This window comes from Macaca fascicularis, chromosome Y (assembly GCF_037993035.2).
Source record: "Macaca fascicularis isolate 582-1 chromosome Y, T2T-MFA8v1.1".
Classification (NCBI taxonomy): domain Eukaryota; kingdom Metazoa; phylum Chordata; class Mammalia; order Primates; family Cercopithecidae; genus Macaca; species Macaca fascicularis.
In genome coordinates, this window is record NC_132903.1 from 11,930,603 (window position 1) to 11,951,938 (window position 21,336).

General features: G+C 45.3%; 2 protein-coding genes across 2 annotated transcripts; both read right to left on the minus strand.

The window, feature by feature from the left end:
• Nucleotides 1–1,376: 1,376 nt before the first annotated feature.
• LOC141409527 (testis-specific Y-encoded protein 2-like) lies at nucleotides 1,377–4,134 on the minus strand. Its single transcript, XM_074030524.1, is given in 7 exon segments — nucleotides 1,377–1,599; nucleotides 2,299–2,380; nucleotides 2,488–2,633; nucleotides 2,733–2,844; nucleotides 2,973–3,050; nucleotides 3,657–4,100; nucleotides 4,102–4,134. Coding segments are annotated over 7 exon segments (918 nt in total). The 3' UTR covers nucleotides 1,377–1,576.
• A 13,621-nt stretch (nucleotides 4,135–17,755) lies between these two features.
• Nucleotides 17,756–20,513, minus strand: LOC141409528 (testis-specific Y-encoded protein 2-like). Its single transcript, XM_074030525.1, is given in 7 exon segments — nucleotides 17,756–17,978; nucleotides 18,678–18,759; nucleotides 18,867–19,012; nucleotides 19,112–19,223; nucleotides 19,352–19,429; nucleotides 20,036–20,479; nucleotides 20,481–20,513. Coding segments are annotated over 7 exon segments (918 nt in total). The 3' UTR covers nucleotides 17,756–17,955.
• Nucleotides 20,514–21,336: the final 823 nt, after the last annotated feature.

Consider the following 21,336-nt stretch of genomic DNA (forward strand, 5'->3'; position numbering starts at 1 on the left):
ATTTGCATATAGTATTTGGAGAAACAACTATTCGTGTGTTTGGTCCTTTATTGTGTTTAAGTTGTAAGTTAGTTATGTTTGGGATACGAGAAGTTGATAATTTAGAATTTGTTGCTTTAACTTACGGAAGCAGAATTCATACGAGTTCCTGAGACACCAGGGATGATGGTCCACCACCTAGAGGTTATGGATACCATGATTGTGGTTATTCTAGTCGGGATGAACATTCCTCTGGAGGATATAGGTACTATAATAGTTTCCGGTTCTGTCAAATGGTTTTCTGAAGATGTTCATGCCGACCGTAGCAAACCTGTCGTAAATGTAGTGACCGTGACGGCAACGTTGGGGGACGTGGTAGAGATCATTCTGACCATCCAAGAGGAATTTCTTACGTATCAGAGTTATGGTAAGTGTCCAGGTTTGATTTGTACATTATAGTATTATATTTAATAGACCAGGTCATTGCTTTAATAAAAATTTAAGGAAAATCGTAAAGAAAAAAATGCACAAAATGCACTCGCATTGGTGTTAGCTACGTACATTTTCGCCTCCTCACCTAAAGAAGCATCTTGGAGAAAAGCTTAACCCAGCTAAAGATGTAAACATCAACAACATCGTCCATATTCTGGGTCATCAAGTGACAAGACAGTCCAGGCATGGATCCTCAGGCAATCTTATATTCCACAAATCCACCACCTTTCCCCTCACTTCTGCATGTTTGTGTTTTGCCTTAGTCACCTACGCCAGAAAAAAAAAAAAAAAAAAAAAAAAAAGGGCGTATCCTGAATGTCTTCTCATATGCCTCTGAAACCTTTCCCATAAGGCTTCCATATACCTTATGTGCTCATTTCTTCTCACGTTGGTGTGTGAGAAGTCCTGAGAGGCTGATTGTCCCAGAAAAAGATTATGCATTCGCCTTTAAAGAAAAATAAGCTGTGAATTCGACACGAAAGATAACGTTAACATTTCCATTATCCTGTGCTATCTTAATGTGACTGATGATACCCAAAATGAAGGATTTTGCAGGTACCTTACCCCAGCAAACTGGGCCCTGGATATCTCAGTGTCCATCACCCAATGTCATTGAACTATCTCTGCTTCCATAGGATGAAGTAAGCTGTCAACTTAACTGTCTTCTGTTTCTTGTACCTCCCCAACTCTGTGCTATAGAAAGAATCCCAAAACATTTCACACCAATTCACTCTACAAATTCAGAGGCCCAGCTCCCACACAGACTGGTCATTTTCATGAAGAGAATCAAACATATAGATTGATCAATTCATTATGACAGCGGAATCCAGGGGATCAACCGACACACACACACAGACACACAGACACACACACACACACACACACACAGAGCCACACATCCTTAATACTGTTTATTTTTTATTCCATACAATTCAATTCCCCCACCCCGCTTCCTGTCTTCATTTGCTGTGACTGGATCTGCTTGTCCTTTAGTTCCTGTGCACAAGACCATGCTGAGTGCTGACATCCTGCATACTGTAGTAAGTTTTCAGGAGTTCTGCCGTGTTAGGTGAACACAGCACCTGTGTCCGATGCTCCATCATATTCAACCCAACATCTGCGCGTTCCCTAGAGAAACACAAACACATGTCAAATTGCATCTCCTCTGAGCCACCATTTAAAATGTTTTAATTTTACGGCCTGCTGAGAAAAGACTACCCCTTCCCCTTTTGTGATCTCTTCAACTTCCTCCTGCCGTGCATGTGTTACAAACTATTCTCTGCAATACCTGCCCCATTTCCAGTATTCTCTGTGACAGGAGTCAGCTAACAAGACGCGTTGTACACTAAAAGCACACGGAAATCCGATGGGGTAATAGCTTAAGGAAATCCATCGATCTAAACAGTCCTTTGTGGTCTGTGGCAAGGAGGACAACCAGGCACATTCCGGGAGCCCAAGCTTTAGGGGTTGGTAAGATGACTCCCCGTCGGGTTGACGGCCATGGAACCAAGTGCCACAGATTGAAGGTAATAACTCGGCTTTACTTCTCAGTGAGTGTGGACACGCACTATGCTTCCCCGGGCTTAAGACTCCACAGTTATAACCTGCTTTGCAGTGCAGTGTCTCATGTGCCTTTTTCAGCCCAATGCCATGAATGTCCTGGATTCTGTCATGCTGTGTCTTCCTCTCAAGGAATTTCCACATGGATAAGACGGACCCCCAGGTTCTACATTTCTGAAATGAGCCTCCAGGCTCCCTGAATAGAGAGGTGTGTCAACACCCTTATCCCGGGTATCAGACAGCTCCAGTTCCAACTGTACGCCTCACCTGAAATCTCTGTTTCCTCTTCAGGTGGCTTCATCCTCCTGTAGTATTGCAGGGGATTGCGCCACAGGTCCTTACATAGGATCTGTCAGGGGAATCAACCGGAAAAGGCCTCATGAGAGCTCAGACTGGTGACCCAAGCAGCTGGGAACACACCGGGGTCATTCCTCATGTTTCCCAGCAAGGACCCACCTCAGCAATCCTATTGGATCCTGCGAAGTTGTGGTCAGAAAACCAGTTGAAGAAGTTAAGACCGCTGTTGTTGTGTCTGCGGCGATAGGCCTCAACTTCATAATCCTGACACCACTGAATTGGAGTGGAATGAGAAGCCCTGTATTCTACAGACAGAGGATGTTTTGGTAAGGGGGCTGGAACACGTTGGCACTGATCCACCCACCTTCCTCCTTCCACTACCCATCCTGGGAGCCACCTGTCACCTGTGACGTTCACGAGATATTCCTTGGTAATCACTTTATTCTGGAAGTAGGGGTTACTCCGAAAGAACAACATGATCTGGCAGAGATGAACGGGATGCTTCGCTTCTTTCACCTGTCCGGACAAGGTGGAGAAAGCTTAAACACCTTTTTGGCTGAGGTGCCCACTGTTGCCTGCAGGAATAAATTATGTCCCTTGCCCTCCCCCACTCAACCCTCCAGCCTTAGTCTTCCCGGCCTCACCTCCAAGTTGATCATGTAGCTCAGCATGTCTTCATCTTGGTCAGTGAGCAGGGCCGACATCTGAGGGTGGTTTGCAATCTGATTGAGGTCAAAGAGCCTTGAGATGCAACGGAAAGAAAAGCTAGAAGCAACGGGGAAGGCCTAAGAGCACCCAGAGGGGCGGCTAGGGGATTTTTTCAGATCTGCATCCATGAATGACCTCCCTTTCTCCTCTCCCTCCCCCTGAATTCAGACCTCTCGGGGTTCACCGAGGGTGTATCATTGTGAGGCTGACCGCACTGACACGGGGAGGGGCGATATGCAGAGAACTGCCGGTGTCTGAGGCCTGGCAGAATCTGCTCATACCCGAAGAAGCCCAGTCCCAGATCGGACTGGCAAGGCGGAGCAGTCACAGTCCCTTAACAATAGCTTGATTCACAGCAACACGTGTTCTGCTGAGAACTCGCTTCTGCTCTTCAGAAAGATGCCCCAAACGTCTGCTGCTTGGCACCATGAAGCGTTTCTCTCACGCACGCAGGAAAATAGTACCCGTGTCTGCTCTGGCTTTCTTCAGCCACATTTGTCTGTGGACACTCACCCGTGTTCCCCAAATGGTCACATCGACGCCGAGCCGCCCGTAAGTTCCTTACACTTCCCAAGAGCACCTCTCAACTGGAAAAGCAGAAGAAACACTGCAAAGGATACAACATTGGCCCAGAAGCCAGGCATGCTCTGGATGATGGCGCCTCTGCGGTCCAGGTGGGGCTTGCGCCTCCGCTCCATCTTTTCCCTCTGCTGAGAAAAGGCCTTCCTGGCTCGGGCATTAACCGGCTCCAGCTCCACCTGAACGGCCAGCAGCTCCTCCAGTGCAGACTCTGGGCTCATGGGCCCAGGGCCAGGCTGTGCCCGCTGGACCTGCTCCTGCCGCTTCTCGTCGGCTTCCTGGTGGGCCACCACCTCCACCTCCGCCATTATGTCATCCGCTCCCAGCACCGCCTCCTCCCCCAAAGCTACCTGCTCGCTCTGCGCCCCGGCCTCCCCCTCCTGTAGAGACTCCATCCTGAAGACGGTGCCCCCCTTCGGACTCCCACTGACCACCGCCTGTGCTGCCGGACCCTCACCGCAGGAACCCTGCCGCTGCCCTTCACCGCAGCCGGTGGGACGGCGGGCCCTCAGGGCGCATGCGCCGGGCTAGCAGGCGCCCCCTAAGGGACTGCACGCAAAGGGCGCAGGGAGCCGCGGGAAGACATGGAGACCAAAGGGCACCAGGAGCCCCTCCAAGACCGCGGTTCTCCCCTGGCGGCCAGTCAGTGCGAGGGCGGTGGGCGTCTCCCCGGGCAGCAGCAACCTAGGCTGGCCTGCAGTCCCAACCTCCCGAGCTATGCCTCCTCTGAGAAGCCCTCGGGGCTTGCGCCAGGTAGCGCTGCATCCAGGCACACGCGGGCTGCGTGGCCTTTGGAATCTTGGGCATGGAAGCCCTGTGCCCTCACTGACATCCTGAGTGTGGCAAGCCATTGACCCACACGGCACGTATGAAACATCTCACTTCACTGGGCAGGCCAGGTAGATGGAATGGAATACTGCAGATCCAGAGGAGAAGTCTCTCTGGCTGCTGGGGCGAGGGCAGCCGAGGCGGCCTGGGGAAAGTGGGTCTGGGCGGGCGCGTGGGAGGAAAGTCTCTTGGTTAGGCTGAGGTGGAATTCGTCTGCTCCAGAGGCCAGAAGGCCGGCACGCCCTCTGGCAGGTCTATGACAATACAGACTCCGCGTAGCAGGCTTCCTCCCGGAGGGTGCTGTACGGAAAGGAGCATTCCAAAGGGGCTCCCGTCCTATGCCCTAGACGTACCGGAGGCCAGCCTCCAGGGCTGGCCATGGACAGCCAGCGTGCACACCGTTGTGCACTGCCTTGCCGACCCAGAGGCTCCCATAGCGCTGAAGCGCCTGTCTCCCCCCTGCTGGCGCTGGACCCAAAGGGGTGTAGGCCCTGAGCATACATAACCTCCTTTGCACCCAAGCCATTCCCATAGGGAGCGCCAGGCACGACCCTGCAGCCCCTTCTACCTACAGGGCTTCCCTCAGGTGGACAGGCCCACCCGTCAGGAAGCCCAGGACAAGAGGACACCACACACCTGGACGTCAGCAGAGCGTGTCCAACATCCAGCACACAAGGGCCTCCTGCGGCTCCTGAACCCTGAGGAAGCAGCCGCCTTATATCACCCCGCCCCCCGCCCTCGGCCGCAACCACTTCCTCTGTCTCCTTTCCCTAGTTAGTGCAGGTTTCTTGGCCTGGCTCTCCCCACCCCAAAAACCACCACAGTTGTGAGGTTGCCTCCTCGACAGACAGCGACAGAGAAGCAACAAGCGAGGGCGACAGGCCAGATGCTCCAGATTCTCTGTGCTCTTGAAAATTGCAGGGTGTCACGAGACTTGCTCAACGAGTCGTCTGGAGGCTCCTTGACCAGAGGTAAATTGTTTGGCACACTCAGTTGTTGTCCTGGGTCAGAAACCATGGTGAAGTCCTGCTTTGCTGCACGATGGATGTGCAGGTCAGGCTGGGGAGCCTGGGTCTGCGGGAGGGGTCCAGTGTCTGAGTCCGTTTGAGGCCTCCCTGGGGCCCGCGGTGTCTCAGTGGCAGAGCTGGGAATGGGAAACTCATGCTTCACTCCAGCTAGCAGGCCACCTCAGTCCAGCTAGATGAAATGGTCGCTTCGAGTCCATCCCGTTTCTCCTTGTTGGCCAGGCAGGTGGAGGAACTCAGTCATCCCCAGTTACTGGCGGCTGAATGAAGATTTCCTTTTGTCACAACTTTAACTTCCACAGTGAAAGTCATCCTGAAGGACTATTGCTTTGGCATCCTTGGTAAGGAGTGCCTCCCAGCATAGTAGGGGAGCTGGTGTGTGGGAGGGTCTGTGTGGCATGAAACTTCCTGGCTCCTCTCCCCCCAGGGAACGGGGTGTCTCATTGCACTTCAGTCCGGTGGTTCCGGGATCATAAAGATAGAGCCTCCAGCTGCAGGCAGAACATTGCCTACCTGAGCTCGTTCAGCTGCTGGGCTAAAAAATGACTGCCTGGGTTTTGGCAAGATTGCTGAGGAGGGTTCCGTGGCAGGTGCATCGTGGGAAAGGACCTCACTGGTCATTCCTTGGCCTCTGGGGAATGGGCTCTGAACTGTGACCTGACCTACGGTGGACCCCCTTCTGCAGTCCCCCAGATCATCAGCCAGGGCCTATGGCTCAATCCATTGCAGTTCTACTCCAGGGAGGGCGGGACGGCATTAGAGAGGGAACAGAGAGGAGGCCAGGCAAGCAGCCTAGGGCTGGGAATTTCGAGGCCTTTGAGTCCTGGATCTGTATCTCAATTGTATTTTCTAGCAACCCACCTTCAAAAATCTAACATTTGAGTTTTAACAACCACATGTGGAACTGATCAGCTATGTTTTCTAAAGTTGAAGTTGCATTGTCTGCTCCACTCTTCTTCTTTCTTTTTTGAGACGGAGTCCCGCTCTGTAACCCAGACTGGAGTGCAGTGGCGCCATCTCGGCTCACTGCAATGTCCGCCTCCCGGGTTCATGCCATTCTCCTCCCTCAGCCTCCTGAGTAGCTCCATTCTAAGGCACATAATTACGTGGTAACTTTTTTCTCTATTGATCTGGAGTGGGCAGATTAATACTACTCTGCCATATATGAGAATATGCATTTCCTTACCTGTGACAACACCAAGGCATTAGAATATATCTACCTTTTTTGTAGCTATATGAAAATTTTCATGTTGTTAAATGGGCCATTCTTAAAGATTATTAAAATTGAACATAGCCTACTCTTAAAATTAATATTTCATAATGGATTTGTAAGAATTGTATGTTATGATACAAATTTTAAAGATAACATACTTTTCTGAAGTGTCATTTTTTGATTTGTAAATATTTAAGTTTCTTTGAATGGAATTTCGTGGACCCTAATCATATGTTTCGATACAGCTTTCCTCATAGCAGAATTATAGGAACAGTAATTTATCATTTTTCTCCTAACATATTTTTGTCCTTATCTAGATTGTATTTACCTATTTAACTGATCAAATTCTGCTCTCTCTTCACTCTGCATTTATCCCACATCTCTCTCTCACACCAATAAAATGATTCTTGTGTTATGTTTCAGGGTTTCTTCTGTCGCTAGACTGGAGTGCAGTGGGGTCATCTCAGCTCACTGCAACCTCTGCCTCCCAGGTTCCAGCGATTCTCCTGCCTCGATCTCCCGAGTAGCTGGGACTACAGTCGCATGCCACCCGGCCCAGTTAATTTGTGTATTTTTGGTAGAGATGCGGTTTCACCATGTTGCCAAGGATGGTCTTGATCTCTTGACGACATGATCCACCCACCTCTGTCTCCCGAAGTGCCGGGGTTCACATTGTGAGAAAACATGAGTTTTAATCTCGTGTTTGCTGGAGAATTCCTCTTAATTTCTCCTAAAATTCCCAGCGGTATTGTTTGATAGAAGGCTTCTTAATTTAAGGAATTCTTCCATCTCCTTGGTCCCTTGGTAGTGTTCCCCCGGCATACCAATCTAAAAATTGTTTGTTCCGTTTCTTTGTGGGTTGGAGTCTTGCTCTCACCAGCCCAGAGTGCGCTGGTGCAATGATAGCTCCCTACGCTCTCAAATTCCTGGGTTCAAGCTCTTGCTGCGTTGCTGTGACTGCAGGCATGCACCACCACACATAGCTAAATCTGTTTTTCTTGTTTCTTATTTTTGTAGAGACAGGATCTCATTACATTGCCATAGCCGCCATTAAAGCCCTGGGCTCACGCAGTCCACCTGCCTCAGTCTTCCACACTGACTCACAGTGTGAGCCACTGTGCCTGGCCATCCAGTTTCTGAGACCTCAGTAATACTTGCGTGCAAGGCATTCTCATTGGTTATGCGAGGATACTAAGAAGTAAAAGAGCATGTTGCAAATAAGCAATCCCTGATGTTAAATAATATTGATTAATGAAATTAACGCTTGAAAGGTAGACTTGAAGGAGGCCAGCATTTTTAAGTTAAGTGCATCCCACAAAAGTGCAGAGTTGTGAAATATATGGGGGGTGTAAAGTAAGATATGGTGTATAGAAATATGTGGGGGGTGTAAATATATGGGATGTGTGCAATCATTCAGATTGTACAGGGATGTTGAAATCTTAACACTACATCCTTAGTGTAGAATTTGAAATTATTTGAGGAGGGAATTTAGTTCTAAGCAGCACGAGGTGAAACGCAGAATTGAAAAAGAAGTCACATTGCTGAGACTGCGAAGGGTAAGATTGCCGCCTCAACAGAAGAATGTAAGACAATAAAGTAACAGTTCTAAGCAAAGAAATTTAAACAGAACAAATTAAAATTCTCACCAAGGACTCCATCATCATATGGAGGAAACTGAAGCCTGGCATTTTCGATTTTACATTTCACGTGTAGAGTATCGATGAAGTTAAATATTTATTGATTTCAGAATACACAAGCTAGCACATTTCCATTAGAAGACTAGCCAGCGATCACATCATAGGTGAGAGACTGACCTCTAGGAATTAGCATGTGAAGAGTATGTTAAAGGAGGAGGTTTTCTATTTTTGAAACAGGTACATCATTGTAATGACCCCTTTAAGTGTATTGCTAATTGCAGTAAAAATAAATATTGGTCACCATGAGAAGAGCTGCACTAGTGCATGTCAATTTGCCAACGTTTAAGCTAGAGCCAATCGCTTAGAGATGAGGGAGCGCTTTTATGTAAAATTTTAGCGTGCAGTCATTCAAAGGCAGCAATCTTTGTGTGTGTGAGACGGATTGAAGAACATGGGAAAATTTACCTTCTTCAGCTGAGAAAGGACGACGTATGTAAACTTTATATTCAGCGAAGACTTTCATGGTTTTACCTGTTTTCTCTACATCATTAGTAGTCATCAGTAATTCATATGAAAAGAAAAACCTTCAGTAACTAATAAATGACAATTAAAAATGAACTTTTTCTTACGAATTAATGTCTGCCTTCAGCTTCATTAGTAGAACTGGCCTTGTGGAGCCATGGGATTATCCAAAGCCGGAAGAAATATTTAAGTTGTCATGAATGTCTAGCAATTAAGGGAAAGAAGGACAGAATCATACCAGAAATAATTTTGAAAAGTTGTTTTAGACAAGAAAAAATTGTGTTTCAGATTTTGAGATCTTTACACAATATTAAATCATTTTAACGTTACATGTCCCATGTCACCTGGATGAGAAAATTAAAAGGAAGGAGGTCCTTCACGCAGAGAGCCAGGCTCTTCCCAGAGAAATGACCGTGTGTCACCAAGAGATGAGGGTTACGCAACGAAGGATAGGTAGAGGAAAAATGGAAAAATAGTTGACTTTTGTTGTGGTGATGAATTTCACGTAACAAAATTAAACATTTTAATGGAAATCGTTACCTGGCATGTAACACAATCTGTGCTGTGCAACAACTCTCTCCATCTACTTCCAGAACATTTTCATCACTCCAAACTACAACTGCACTACCAGTCAAGCAGTTCCTTTCATTTTCTCCCTTCTCTCAGCACCTAGCAAACAGCAATCTGGTTTCTGCCTCCCAACTTACCCGTCCTGGGTATTTCCTGTTAATGGGCTGAAGCACTGCAGGACGTTTTGTAACTGCCTCCTTTCATTTTGCAATTAGAGATTGCAGAATGGCTGGGAAACCTCAATATGTGACCAGGGAGGGAAACTGGCTGGGAATTAAGGCCCACCTGAATGATGTTGTGGACACCCAGTGTCAGTTACCTTCGTAAACACCTGCTTAGTTAACATTGCTTACTATTAATATAAAACTTAATTTCCTGGAATACTGAAAAGCAAATTTATGTATGAAAACATGTAATTTGTTCATAAATGTATGGAAAAACTGCAGACTGATGCATTTTCCATTACAATTCTTATATGAGACCCGAAGTGTTTTACCACTTTTCCGATATATTTTTATTGTTCTGCTCCTGTCAGTTTTTAGGATCAAGTTTGCAATACATGGACGTGGAGAGGGACTTTCAACTTCTTTTAGAGCACTTAGTTGTAAATTTTGAGTTTCTTCCCCCGTGGTTCTTTTCAGGTTACTATTTGCACTGTATATGCAAAGTGTTAAATTTTTTTTCTTATGTGCCCCTCCTGGAACTTTTGTTTTAAAGGATTTTTTTTTTTTTTTCTGTTGGATATGTGAGTTTCCTGTGAGCATTTTTTCTCAAACACACTTTATTTGCTTCATTAGTTTTTGGGATGTGTGTGTGCGTGTGTGTGTGTGTGTGTGTGTGTGTGTGTGTTCCTTTTGAGATGGAGTCTCCTTCTCTCACCCAGGCCGGAGTGAAGTGGCACGATCTTGGCCCGCTGCAACCGCTGCCTCCCAGCTTTAAGCGATTCCCTTGCCTCAGCCTTCCGAGGAGCTGGTATTGTAGGCACACGCCACAATGTCCAGCTAATTTTTGTATTTTTAGTCAAGACTGGGTTTCACCCTGTTTTTCAGGCTGGCCTTGCACTCCTGACCTCAAGCGATCCAAACGCATTGGCCTCCCAAAATGCTGGGCTTCCAGGGGCGAGCCATCGTGCCCAGCCTCAATTGTTCGTTTATGTATGTTAAGGCCTCTTCTATGTTCTTCCTGTAAACATATTTTAGAATTACTAAAATCACATATTTTGTTTACTTACTCATTTTAAAATTAATGTTCCCGTTTGCTGAATACAGTATTGTGAATAGGTTAAACCTTGTATAGTATTGTCATTTTGTCTTTCATAAATTATTCAAGAACTCTGATACCTTTTTTCCCACCTGAGGAGAACATGCAGATAGTTAAAAAAAAAATTGTCTGAGTGGGTAGGTATTTAAATATAATTTGAAAGAACAGTGAAGTTCACAAATACAATTTCACATTTGTATTTTGCATCATTTTGAACATTTTATTTGCTGACACATGAAATTCTGAATTCGCCTTCACGTTACATATACGCTTTGAATCAATGTGAAGAATGAAATGAATCCAACACCAAGAATTACTTCAGGAATTAAGTAGAAAGCGGTTGTTATGTAGAAAAACTGTATTTATTGGAGGTATATTCAGAGATATTTGAGAAGGCTGAAAGTATATTCAGAGATATTTGAGAAGGCTGAAGCCAAAATTTTTGTTTTTCTTTTCCTCTGGTGTTTTATCATAGCCTGCCAAGACTGTAGTATCACTAGTTAGAGTCACTAGGCTACCAAAGTCTCAGGGCGGCAGTAATTATTATTAGGGAAGTAATCTAGGAACATAGATGGGGGAAGATAATTCTAGGCCGAGATAATAACCATTGAAATAATTCTGAGACTAGAACGAAGCAAGGAGTCATACTCCCATCATGTGGCAAGACAAGAATGAAGGAAAATGCTTGAGTGAGATCAAAGACCTATCCTTTCGGTTTTACTCTGAGTGTAATTCTGGCTACTGGGAGAACAAACTGTAAGCTGCAAGTGAGTAAGTGAGTATCAGAATCAAGCAGAGAGACCAAACAAATGATGACGCTTCAACAAACGGAATGGCAGAGGAGACGATACACTCACTCCTTTCATGTGACTGTATAAGTTGTGCTTGCCTAAAGTTACTTGGTTGAGGGCATAAGGAATATTCAGGTAACGATCCTGAGTATGTAGGCTGTTTTTGTTTAGAGCTTTCCTCTAAATTCCCTCTACTATTTGATTTCACTCTTTTCACCAGAGTTCCCATTATTTATGCCTCAGTGTTACATGGAACTCATGAAATATATGCCATGTAAAATGTTTTACTGTCCATCAAGTAATATGGAATTTACATGTCATAGAAAAGTATAACTTACACTTTGAAGTTCATATCTTATAATTTAATGTATGTATAAACCATGTAATCTATATGATGGATTTAAAAATATAAGTATTCGTAAACATATACAATACATGTATCTGTATTTATATATGTATTTGCATAGAGATGAAATTTATGCATTGTTTATATTTTAATACACGTAGAGTATATGTCTATATGTATTTCTTTTTTAAAAATACTTTAAGCTCTGGGGTACACGTGCAGAATGTGCAGTTCTGTTACCTAGGTATACACGTGCTATGGTGGTTTGCTGCACCCATCAACCGTCACATACATTAGGTATTTCTCCTAATGCTATCCCTCCACTAGCCCTCCACCAACCGACAGGCCCCAGTGTGTGATGTTGCCCTGCCTGTATCCATGTGTTTTCATTGTTCACACCCAACTTAAGAGCGAGAACATGCAGTGTTTTCCTTTTTGTTCTGGTGTTATTTTGCTGAGAATGATGCTTTCCAGCATCACCCATGTCCCTGCAAAGGACAGAAACACATCGTTTGTATGGTTATGCTTACTATTCCATGGTGTGTATGTGCCTCATTGTCTTTTTCCAGGGTATCACTGGTAGGCATGTGAGTTGGTTCCATGTCTTTGCTATTGTGAACAATGCCTCGGTAAACGTAAGTGCGAATGTGACTTTACAAGAGAATGATTTATGTGTTCAGGGCATAATAGAGAACACCAGTACAATGCACTGTAGGGTAGAAATGTGACGGGTTAATTTGCTCCATAAGGATTTATTTTATTTTATATTTTATTGGATGACGACGAGGATGACGATGATGGTGATGGAGTTTTTATCATCCTGGCTGGAGTACAGTAGTGCAATCTCAGTCAGTACAATCTCTACCCCCCGCCAGATACAAGTGATTTTCTTGCCTGAGCCTCCCAAGTAGCTTGGACGTTTTATGTAAGTGTTAGCAGAACAAGCAAGAAACAATTCATAACAAGTAATGTGGCAGGTCACTTTGAACAAAGAATGTTATTTTTTTAGATGACACATTCTTTCATATAACTTGGGACACTGAAACAAATAAATGAATGATGTGAATACAAAGATGAAAAGGGCTATAAATTGTAAGACAGAGCTGGGCTACATTATCCTACAGAGTGTGTGGTGGGTTAATTTATTCTGAGGTGTTATTTTTAATCCTGGAAAACTTTTCACAGAATTTGAATAATGGAATTCGTGTTTGATCCCTTAATGCATGTGCTCAGTAAACATCTCCAGTTTTGCATTGTAAAAGTCACGGTCATTTCATGAAAAAAAAAAAAGAAGAATTACTAGAAAGCTGTCAGCCTCTGTAAGGGAATCTCACTTGAGTTTTCAACAGAGTGTGTAACAAAATTTTATCTTTTTGGCTTATTTATGATTACCTAAATATAGACTTTTTTTTTTTTTTTTTTTTTTTTTAACCATTTACAGCAAACTGACGGAAGCAGATCGGCCTGCCAAGCTTAACATTGGTGGCCTCCATTTAGAAACCAATGAAAAGACGCCTAAAGCAATATTTGGGAAATATGTTCCCATATTGGCAGGCAACTGTTATACATATGTTTGTTTATGTGTGTGTGTGTGTGTGTGTATGTGTATGTGTGTTGTATGTATGTATGTATGTGTGTGTATATATGTGTGTATGTATGTATACGTGTGTATATATGCATATACATACACATTAATATGTCGGTGCTATTTATCTCTACTTTTCCAAAGTAAATGTATAGTTAATATGTTTACTGGAGACATAAGTTGAAATAGTTATTTGTTATTAAACTGTAATTTTCAAGTTTATATTTCATATTGGGAAAATTCTCATGGCAGCAGGTGAAGGGTCTGTGGTAAAGGTCACCTGTTGCTGAGAAAGGAAAATGAGCAAAAGTAAGTGTGTTGTGGAGGTGGAGAACAAATTGGAATAAAATAGGCTGACGATTGAGATGACATAGTAGTAAGAATCACAGTAATGATGTGAAATGCAATTTCGTTTTTGGTTTCTTAGTACTCCGTTGAGTCCATTATATAAATGTAAGATATTTTCACATAATTTAGTTCTTCTGTGAAATGAAGGGGAAATCAGCAAGCTCAAATGCTTTGCATGTATTTTGAGAACGCTGCAGATGCTAAAAATGCTGTCGAGGATATGAATGGAGATGTAACCGTCCCTTATTCTTAATCTCCAAACTGCTTTTCACTTAACAGCATTTCAGGATCTTTTTGGTATTACTAAACTTTTGAAGGTGGCGTAATGTCATGTGATCTGAAATGCTTTAGATATCCTCTTCTTTTTGCCTGAGGAAGTGCAAGTGTAGTTGGAAGGATATTGGAATAAACGTTACGTAAATGAACGTATGGCAGTCCTGTTTGTATGTTAGTATTCCAATACAAGTGTAAATAGATCTTCAAAGCTTTCAAGCAGCATTCAAACTTAGAAGGAACTCTCACAGAAAGGAGAGAAATCAGTCAGTATTTCCTAAAAGCTATTAATGGATTTAGTTCCAATTCATGGAAATACATCTATAGCATAGACAAGCTATGGATAGACAGCTAGACAAACTTACAAGGTGGAAAATGTCTACAGAGAGACACCAAGACAGACTCACAAGAAGAAAAGATTCTTTCACATTTTCTGAAAATACATTCTTGAGAAAGTATATTTCAACCAGATTTTTACATTTAAGGAAGTGTTAAGTACTTGAAAGTAGAAACGAACATGAGAAGATTGAAATTGGGTAACAGAATGACTAACTGGCATTTTTGCCCCATCCTTGCTCTTTCTCTCCTACAAATATTGTTATCCTGTTAACGCAGTGATTTGTTGTAACATGAATACCTAATGACTCCTTTTTCCCAGTGTGTTTGAGGACTTATTTTGATCCAACCAATGGTCTCTGTCTCATTGAATCTTAAATTCTGGGGATTGTGTGTTTATCGCAGCTTTAAAGAGTTGTGTCCTTCTATTACGTACGGAATTCCTTTATATTACCATGAAAATCATTGCATTCTGGACACTTTCAAGTTGTTCTGTTTTACTGCATCACCCCAATCTCCTGTTAGTTCCCGTTACTCTTTATGCTATCACCAACGTGCTTTGCTGGACTTCTTGAGAGTTAATCTTCCCAGCGTGTGTCTCACAAATAGCCATTTATGCTTCAAAAACAGCTTACATTTTACATGTTTTTCTTCACTGTAAATTGTGGGTATTTTGTCCTCACTGCACCATGTATTAATGTGTTGATCGTTAAATTGACTTAAGTACATATTTAAGTTTTCCTTGTTGCTTTTATTTCTCTTACGTCTAGCACACTTCCTGGTACATAGCAGAAAGTCCATTTTTTGTTCACAGTTATACTTTTATATTTTAAGTTTTAGTAGAAACTGAAAGTTGCTTGGTCTTGTAGGTATGGAAAAAATCTTATGTATAGTAATCTGAGAAAAATAATAACTAACTGGTTACTAACAATTAAAAATGAACTTTGACTTAAGAATTAATGTCTGCCTTCAGCTCGTTGGTAGAACAGGCCTTGTGGAGCCATGGGATTATCCAAAGCCGGGAGAAATGTTTTAGTTGTCACGGAAGTCTAGGAATTTAGGGAAAGAAGGACAGAGTCATACAAGAAATCATTGTAAAAAGTGGTTTTAGACAAGAAAAATATTGTGTTTCAGAATCTGTGTTCTTTACATAATATGAAATCATTTTAACATTCAATGTCCCATGTCATGTGGATGAGAGAATTACGGAGGTCCTTCACGCAGAGAGCCAGGCTCCTCCCAGAGAACGACCATGTGTCACCAAGAGATGAGGGTTACACGCAACAAAGGATAGGCAAAGGAAAAATGGAAAAATTGTTGACTTTTGTTGTGGTGATGAAATTCACAAAACAAAATTAAACATTTTAAGGTAAATAGTTAAGTGGCGCTTAATACAACCTGTGTTGTGCAACAACCACCTCCATCTAGTTCCAGAACATTTTCATCACTCCAAACTACAACCCCACTACCCGTTAAGCAGTTCCTTTCGTTTTCTCCCTTCCCTCAGCCCCTAACAAACAGCAATCTGTTTTCTGCCTCTGAAGGTACCTGTTCCGGGTATTTCATGTTGGTGGGCTCAAACAATACAGGACTTTTTATAACTGTCTCCTTTCCTTTGCACGATGCCCTGAAGGATCGTTTACATTGTAGCACTTCTTTCCTTACACAAGCTGCTGACCCATTATTTTATTTGGGTTGTTTCCACCACTGTATTTCTACATACCTATTTGTCTGGGCACCCTTATTCATTTCTCAGTATGTGAGAATGGAATTGCTTGGTCCTGTGATAATTGTGTTTATTTTCTTGGGGAACCACCACATTTCTTCATAGTAGCTGCATCATTTTCCATTCCAGCTAGCATTGTGTCAGGGTTCCAAATTATCTACGTCCTCTCAAACACTTGATATTTCCTGCTTTTTAAAATGTATTCCCATTCCAGTGTGTGTGAAGTATGCTATCTCATTTTGGTTTTGAAATGCATTTTCTGAATAACTAATTATGATGATTTCTTCCATGTGCCTTTTGAGCATTTGCATATAGTATTTGGAGAAACAACTATTCGTGTGTTTGGTCCTTTATTGTGTTTAAGTTGTAAGTTAGTTATGTTTGGGATACGAGAAGTTGATAATTTAGAATTTGTTGCTTTAACTTACGGAAGCAGAATTCATACGAGTTCCTGAGACACCAGGGATGATGGTCCACCACCTAGAGGTTATGGATACCATGATTGTGGTTATTCTAGTCGGGATGAACATTCCTCTGGAGGATATAGGTACTATAATAGTTTCCGGTTCTGTCAAATGGTTTTCTGAAGATGTTCATGCCGACCGTAGCAAACCTGTCGTAAATGTAGTGACCGTGACGGCAACGTTGGGGGACGTGGTAGAGATCATTCTGACCATCCAAGAGGAATTTCTTACGTATCAGAGTTATGGTAAGTGTCCAGGTTTGATTTGTACATTATAGTATTATATTTAATAGACCAGGTCATTGCTTTAATAAAAATTTAAGGAAAATCGTAAAGAAAAAAATGCACAAAATGCACTCGCATTGGTGTTAGCTACGTACATTTTCGCCTCCTCACCTAAAGAAGCATCTTGGAGAAAAGCTTAACCAAACTAAAGATGTAAACATCAACAACATCGTCCATATTCTGGGTCATCAAGTGACAAGACAGTCCAGGCATGGATCCTCAGGCAATCTTATATTCCACAAATCCACCACCTTTCCCCTCACTTCTGCATGTTTGTGTTTTGCCTTAGTCACCTACGCCAGAAAAAAAAAAAAAAAAAAAAAAAAAAAGGGCGTATCCTGAATGTCTTCTCATATGCCTCTGAAACCTTTCCCATAAGGCTTCCATATACCTTATGTGCTCATTTCTTCTCACGTTGGTGTGTGAGAAGTCCTGAGAGGCTGATTGTCCCAGAAAAAGATTATGCATTCGCCTTTAAAGAAAAATAAGCTGTGAATTCGACACGAAAGATAACGTTAACATTTCCATTATCCTGTGCTATCTTAATGTGACTGATGATACCCAAAATGAAGGATTTTGCAGGTACCTTACCCCAGCAAACTGGGCCCTGGATATCTCAGTGTCCATCACCCAATGTCATTGAACTATCTCTGCTTCCATAGGATGAAGTAAGCTGTCAACTTAACTGTCTTCTGTTTCTTGTACCTCCCCAACTCTGTGCTATAGAAAGAATCCCAAAACATTTCACACCAATTCACTCTACAAATTCAGAGGCCCAGCTCCCACACAGACTGGTCATTTTCATGAAGAGAATCAAACATATAGATTGATCAATTCATTATGACAGCGGAATCCAGGGGATCAACCGACACACACACACAGACACACAGACACACACACACACACACACACACAGAGCCACACATCCTTAATACTGTTTATTTTTTATTCCATACAATTCAATTCCCCCACCCCGCTTCCTGTCTTCATTTGCTGTGACTGGATCTGCTTGTCCTTTAGTTCCTGTGCACAAGACCATGCTGAGTGCTGACATCCTGCATACTGTAGTAAGTTTTCAGGAGTTCTGCCGTGTTAGGTGAACACAGCACCTGTGTCCGATGCTCCATCATATTCAACCCAACATCTGCGCGTTCCCTAGAGAAACACAAACACATGTCAAATTGCATCTCCTCTGAGCCACCATTTAAAATGTTTTAATTTTACGGCCTGCTGAGAAAAGACTACCCCTTCCCCTTTTGTGATCTCTTCAACTTCCTCCTGCCGTGCATGTGTTACAAACTATTCTCTGCAATACCTGCCCCATTTCCAGTATTCTCTGTGACAGGAGTCAGCTAACAAGACGCGTTGTACACTAAAAGCACACGGAAATCCGATGGGGTAATAGCTTAAGGAAATCCATCGATCTAAACAGTCCTTTGTGGTCTGTGGCAAGGAGGACAACCAGGCACATTCCGGGAGCCCAAGCTTTAGGGGTTGGTAAGATGACTCCCCGTCGGGTTGACGGCCATGGAACCAAGTGCCACAGATTGAAGGTAATAACTCGGCTTTACTTCTCAGTGAGTGTGGACACGCACTATGCTTCCCCGGGCTTAAGACTCCACAGTTATAACCTGCTTTGCAGTGCAGTGTCTCATGTGCCTTTTTCAGCCCAATGCCATGAATGTCCTGGATTCTGTCATGCTGTGTCTTCCTCTCAAGGAATTTCCACATGGATAAGATGGACCCCCAGGTTCTACATTTCTGAAATGAGCCTCCAGGCTCCCTGAATAGAGAGGTGTGTCAACACCCTTATCCCGGGTATCAGACAGCTCCAGTTCCAACTGTACGCCTCACCTGAAATCTCTGTTTCCTCTTCAGGTGGCTTCATCCTCCTGTAGTATTGCAGGGGATTGCGCCACAGGTCCTTACATAGGATCTGTCAGGGGAATCAACCGGAAAAGGCCTCATGAGAGCTCAGACTGGTGACCCAAGCAGCTGGGAACACACCGGGGTCATTCCTCATGTTTCCCAGCAAGGACCCACCTCAGCAATCCTATTGGATCCTGCGAAGTTGTGGTCAGAAAACCAGTTGAAGAAGTTAAGACCGCTGTTGTTGTGTCTGCGGCGATAGGCCTCAACTTCATAATCCTGACACCACTGAATTGGAGTGGAATGAGAAGCCCTGTATTCTACAGACAGAGGATGTTTTGGTAAGGGGGCTGGAACACGTTGGCACTGATCCACCCACCTTCCTCCTTCCACTACCCATCCTGGGAGCCACCTGTCACCTGTGACGTTCACGAGATATTCCTTGGTAATCACTTTATTCTGGAAGTAGGGGTTACTCCGAAAGAACAACATGATCTGGCAGAGATGAACGGGATGCTTCGCTTCTTTCACCTGTCCGGACAAGGTGGAGAAAGCTTAAACACCTTTTTGGCTGAGGTGCCCACTGTTGCCTGCAGGAATAAATTATGTCCCTTGCCCTCCCCCACTCAACCCTCCAGCCTTAGTCTTCCCGGCCTCACCTCCAAGTTGATCATGTAGCTCAGCATGTCTTCATCTTGGTCAGTGAGCAGGGCCGACATCTGAGGGTGGTTTGCAATCTGATTGAGGTCAAAGAGCCTTGAGATGCAACGGAAAGAAAAGCTAGAAGCAACGGGGAAGGCCTAAGAGCACCCAGAGGGGCGGCTAGGGGATTTTTTCAGATCTGCATCCATGAATGACCTCCCTTTCTCCTCTCCCTCCCCCTGAATTCAGACCTCTCGGGGTTCACCGAGGGTGTATCATTGTGAGGCTGACCGCACTGACACGGGGAGGGGCGATATGCAGAGAACTGCCGGTGTCTGAGGCCTGGCAGAATCTGCTCATACCCGAAGAAGCCCAGTCCCAGATCGGACTGGCAAGGCGGAGCAGTCACAGTCCCTTAACAATAGCTTGATTCACAGCAACACGTGTTCTGCTGAGAACTCGCTTCTGCTCTTCAGAAAGATGCCCCAAACGTCTGCTGCTTGGCACCATGAAGCGTTTCTCTCACGCACGCAGGAAAATAGTACCCGTGTCTGCTCTGGCTTTCTTCAGCCACATTTGTCTGTGGACACTCACCCGTGTTCCCCAAATGGTCACATCGACGCCGAGCCGCCCGTAAGTTCCTTACACTTCCCAAGAGCACCTCTCAACTGGAAAAGCAGAAGAAACACTGCAAAGGATACAACATTGGCCCAGAAGCCAGGCATGCTCTGGATGATGGCGCCTCTGCGGTCCAGGTGGGGCTTGCGCCTCCGCTCCATCTTTTCCCTCTGCTGAGAAAAGGCCTTCCTGGCTCGGGCATTAACCGGCTCCAGCTCCACCTGAACGGCCAGCAGCTCCTCCAGTGCAGACTCTGGGCTCATGGGCCCAGGGCCAGGCTGTGCCCGCTGGACCTGCTCCTGCCGCTTCTCGTCGGCTTCCTGGTGGGCCACCACCTCCACCTCCGCCATTATGTCATCCGCTCCCAGCACCGCCTCCTCCCCCAAAGCTACCTGCTCGCTCTGCGCCCCGGCCTCCCCCTCCTGTAGAGACTCCATCCTGAAGACGGTGCCCCCCTTCGGACTCCCACTGACCACCGCCTGTGCTGCCGGACCCTCACCGCAGGAACCCTGCCGCTGCCCTTCACCGCAGCCGGTGGGACGGCGGGCCCTCAGGGCGCATGCGCCGGGCTAGCAGGCGCCCCCTAAGGGACTGCACGCAAAGGGCGCAGGGAGCCGCGGGAAGACATGGAGACCAAAGGGCACCAGGAGCCCCTCCAAGACCGCGGTTCTCCCCTGGCGGCCAGTCAGTGCGAGGGCGGTGGGCGTCTCCCCGGGCAGCAGCAACCTAGGCTGGCCTGCAGTCCCAACCTCCCGAGCTATGCCTCCTCTGAGAAGCCCTCGGGGCTTGCGCCAGGTAGCGCTGCATCCAGGCACACGCGGGCTGCGTGGCCTTTGGAATCTTGGGCATGGAAGCCCTGTGCCCTCACTGACATCCTGAGTGTGGCAAGCCATTGACCCACACGGCACGTATGAAACATCTCACTTCACTGGGCAGGCCAGGTAGATGGAATGGAATACTGCAGATCCAGAGGAGAAGTCTCTCTGGCTGCTGGGGCGAGGGCAGCCGAGGCGGCCTGGGGAAAGTGGGTCTGGGCGGGCGCGTGGGAGGAAAGTCTCTTGGTTAGGCTGAGGTGGAATTCGTCTGCTCCAGAGGCCAGAAGGCCGGCACGCCCTCTGGCAGGTCTATGACAATACAGACTCCGCGTAGCAGGCTTCCTCCCGGAGGGTGCTGTACGGAAAGGAGCATTCCAAAGGGGCTCCCGTCCTATGCCCTAGACGTACCGGAGGCCAGCCTCCAGGGCTGGCCATGGACAGCCAGCGTGCACACCGTTGTGCACTGCCTTGCCGACCCAGAGGCTCCCATAGCGCTGAAGCGCCTGTCTCCCCCCTGCTGGCGCTGGACCCAAAGGGGTGTAGGCCCTGAGCATACATAACCTCCTTTG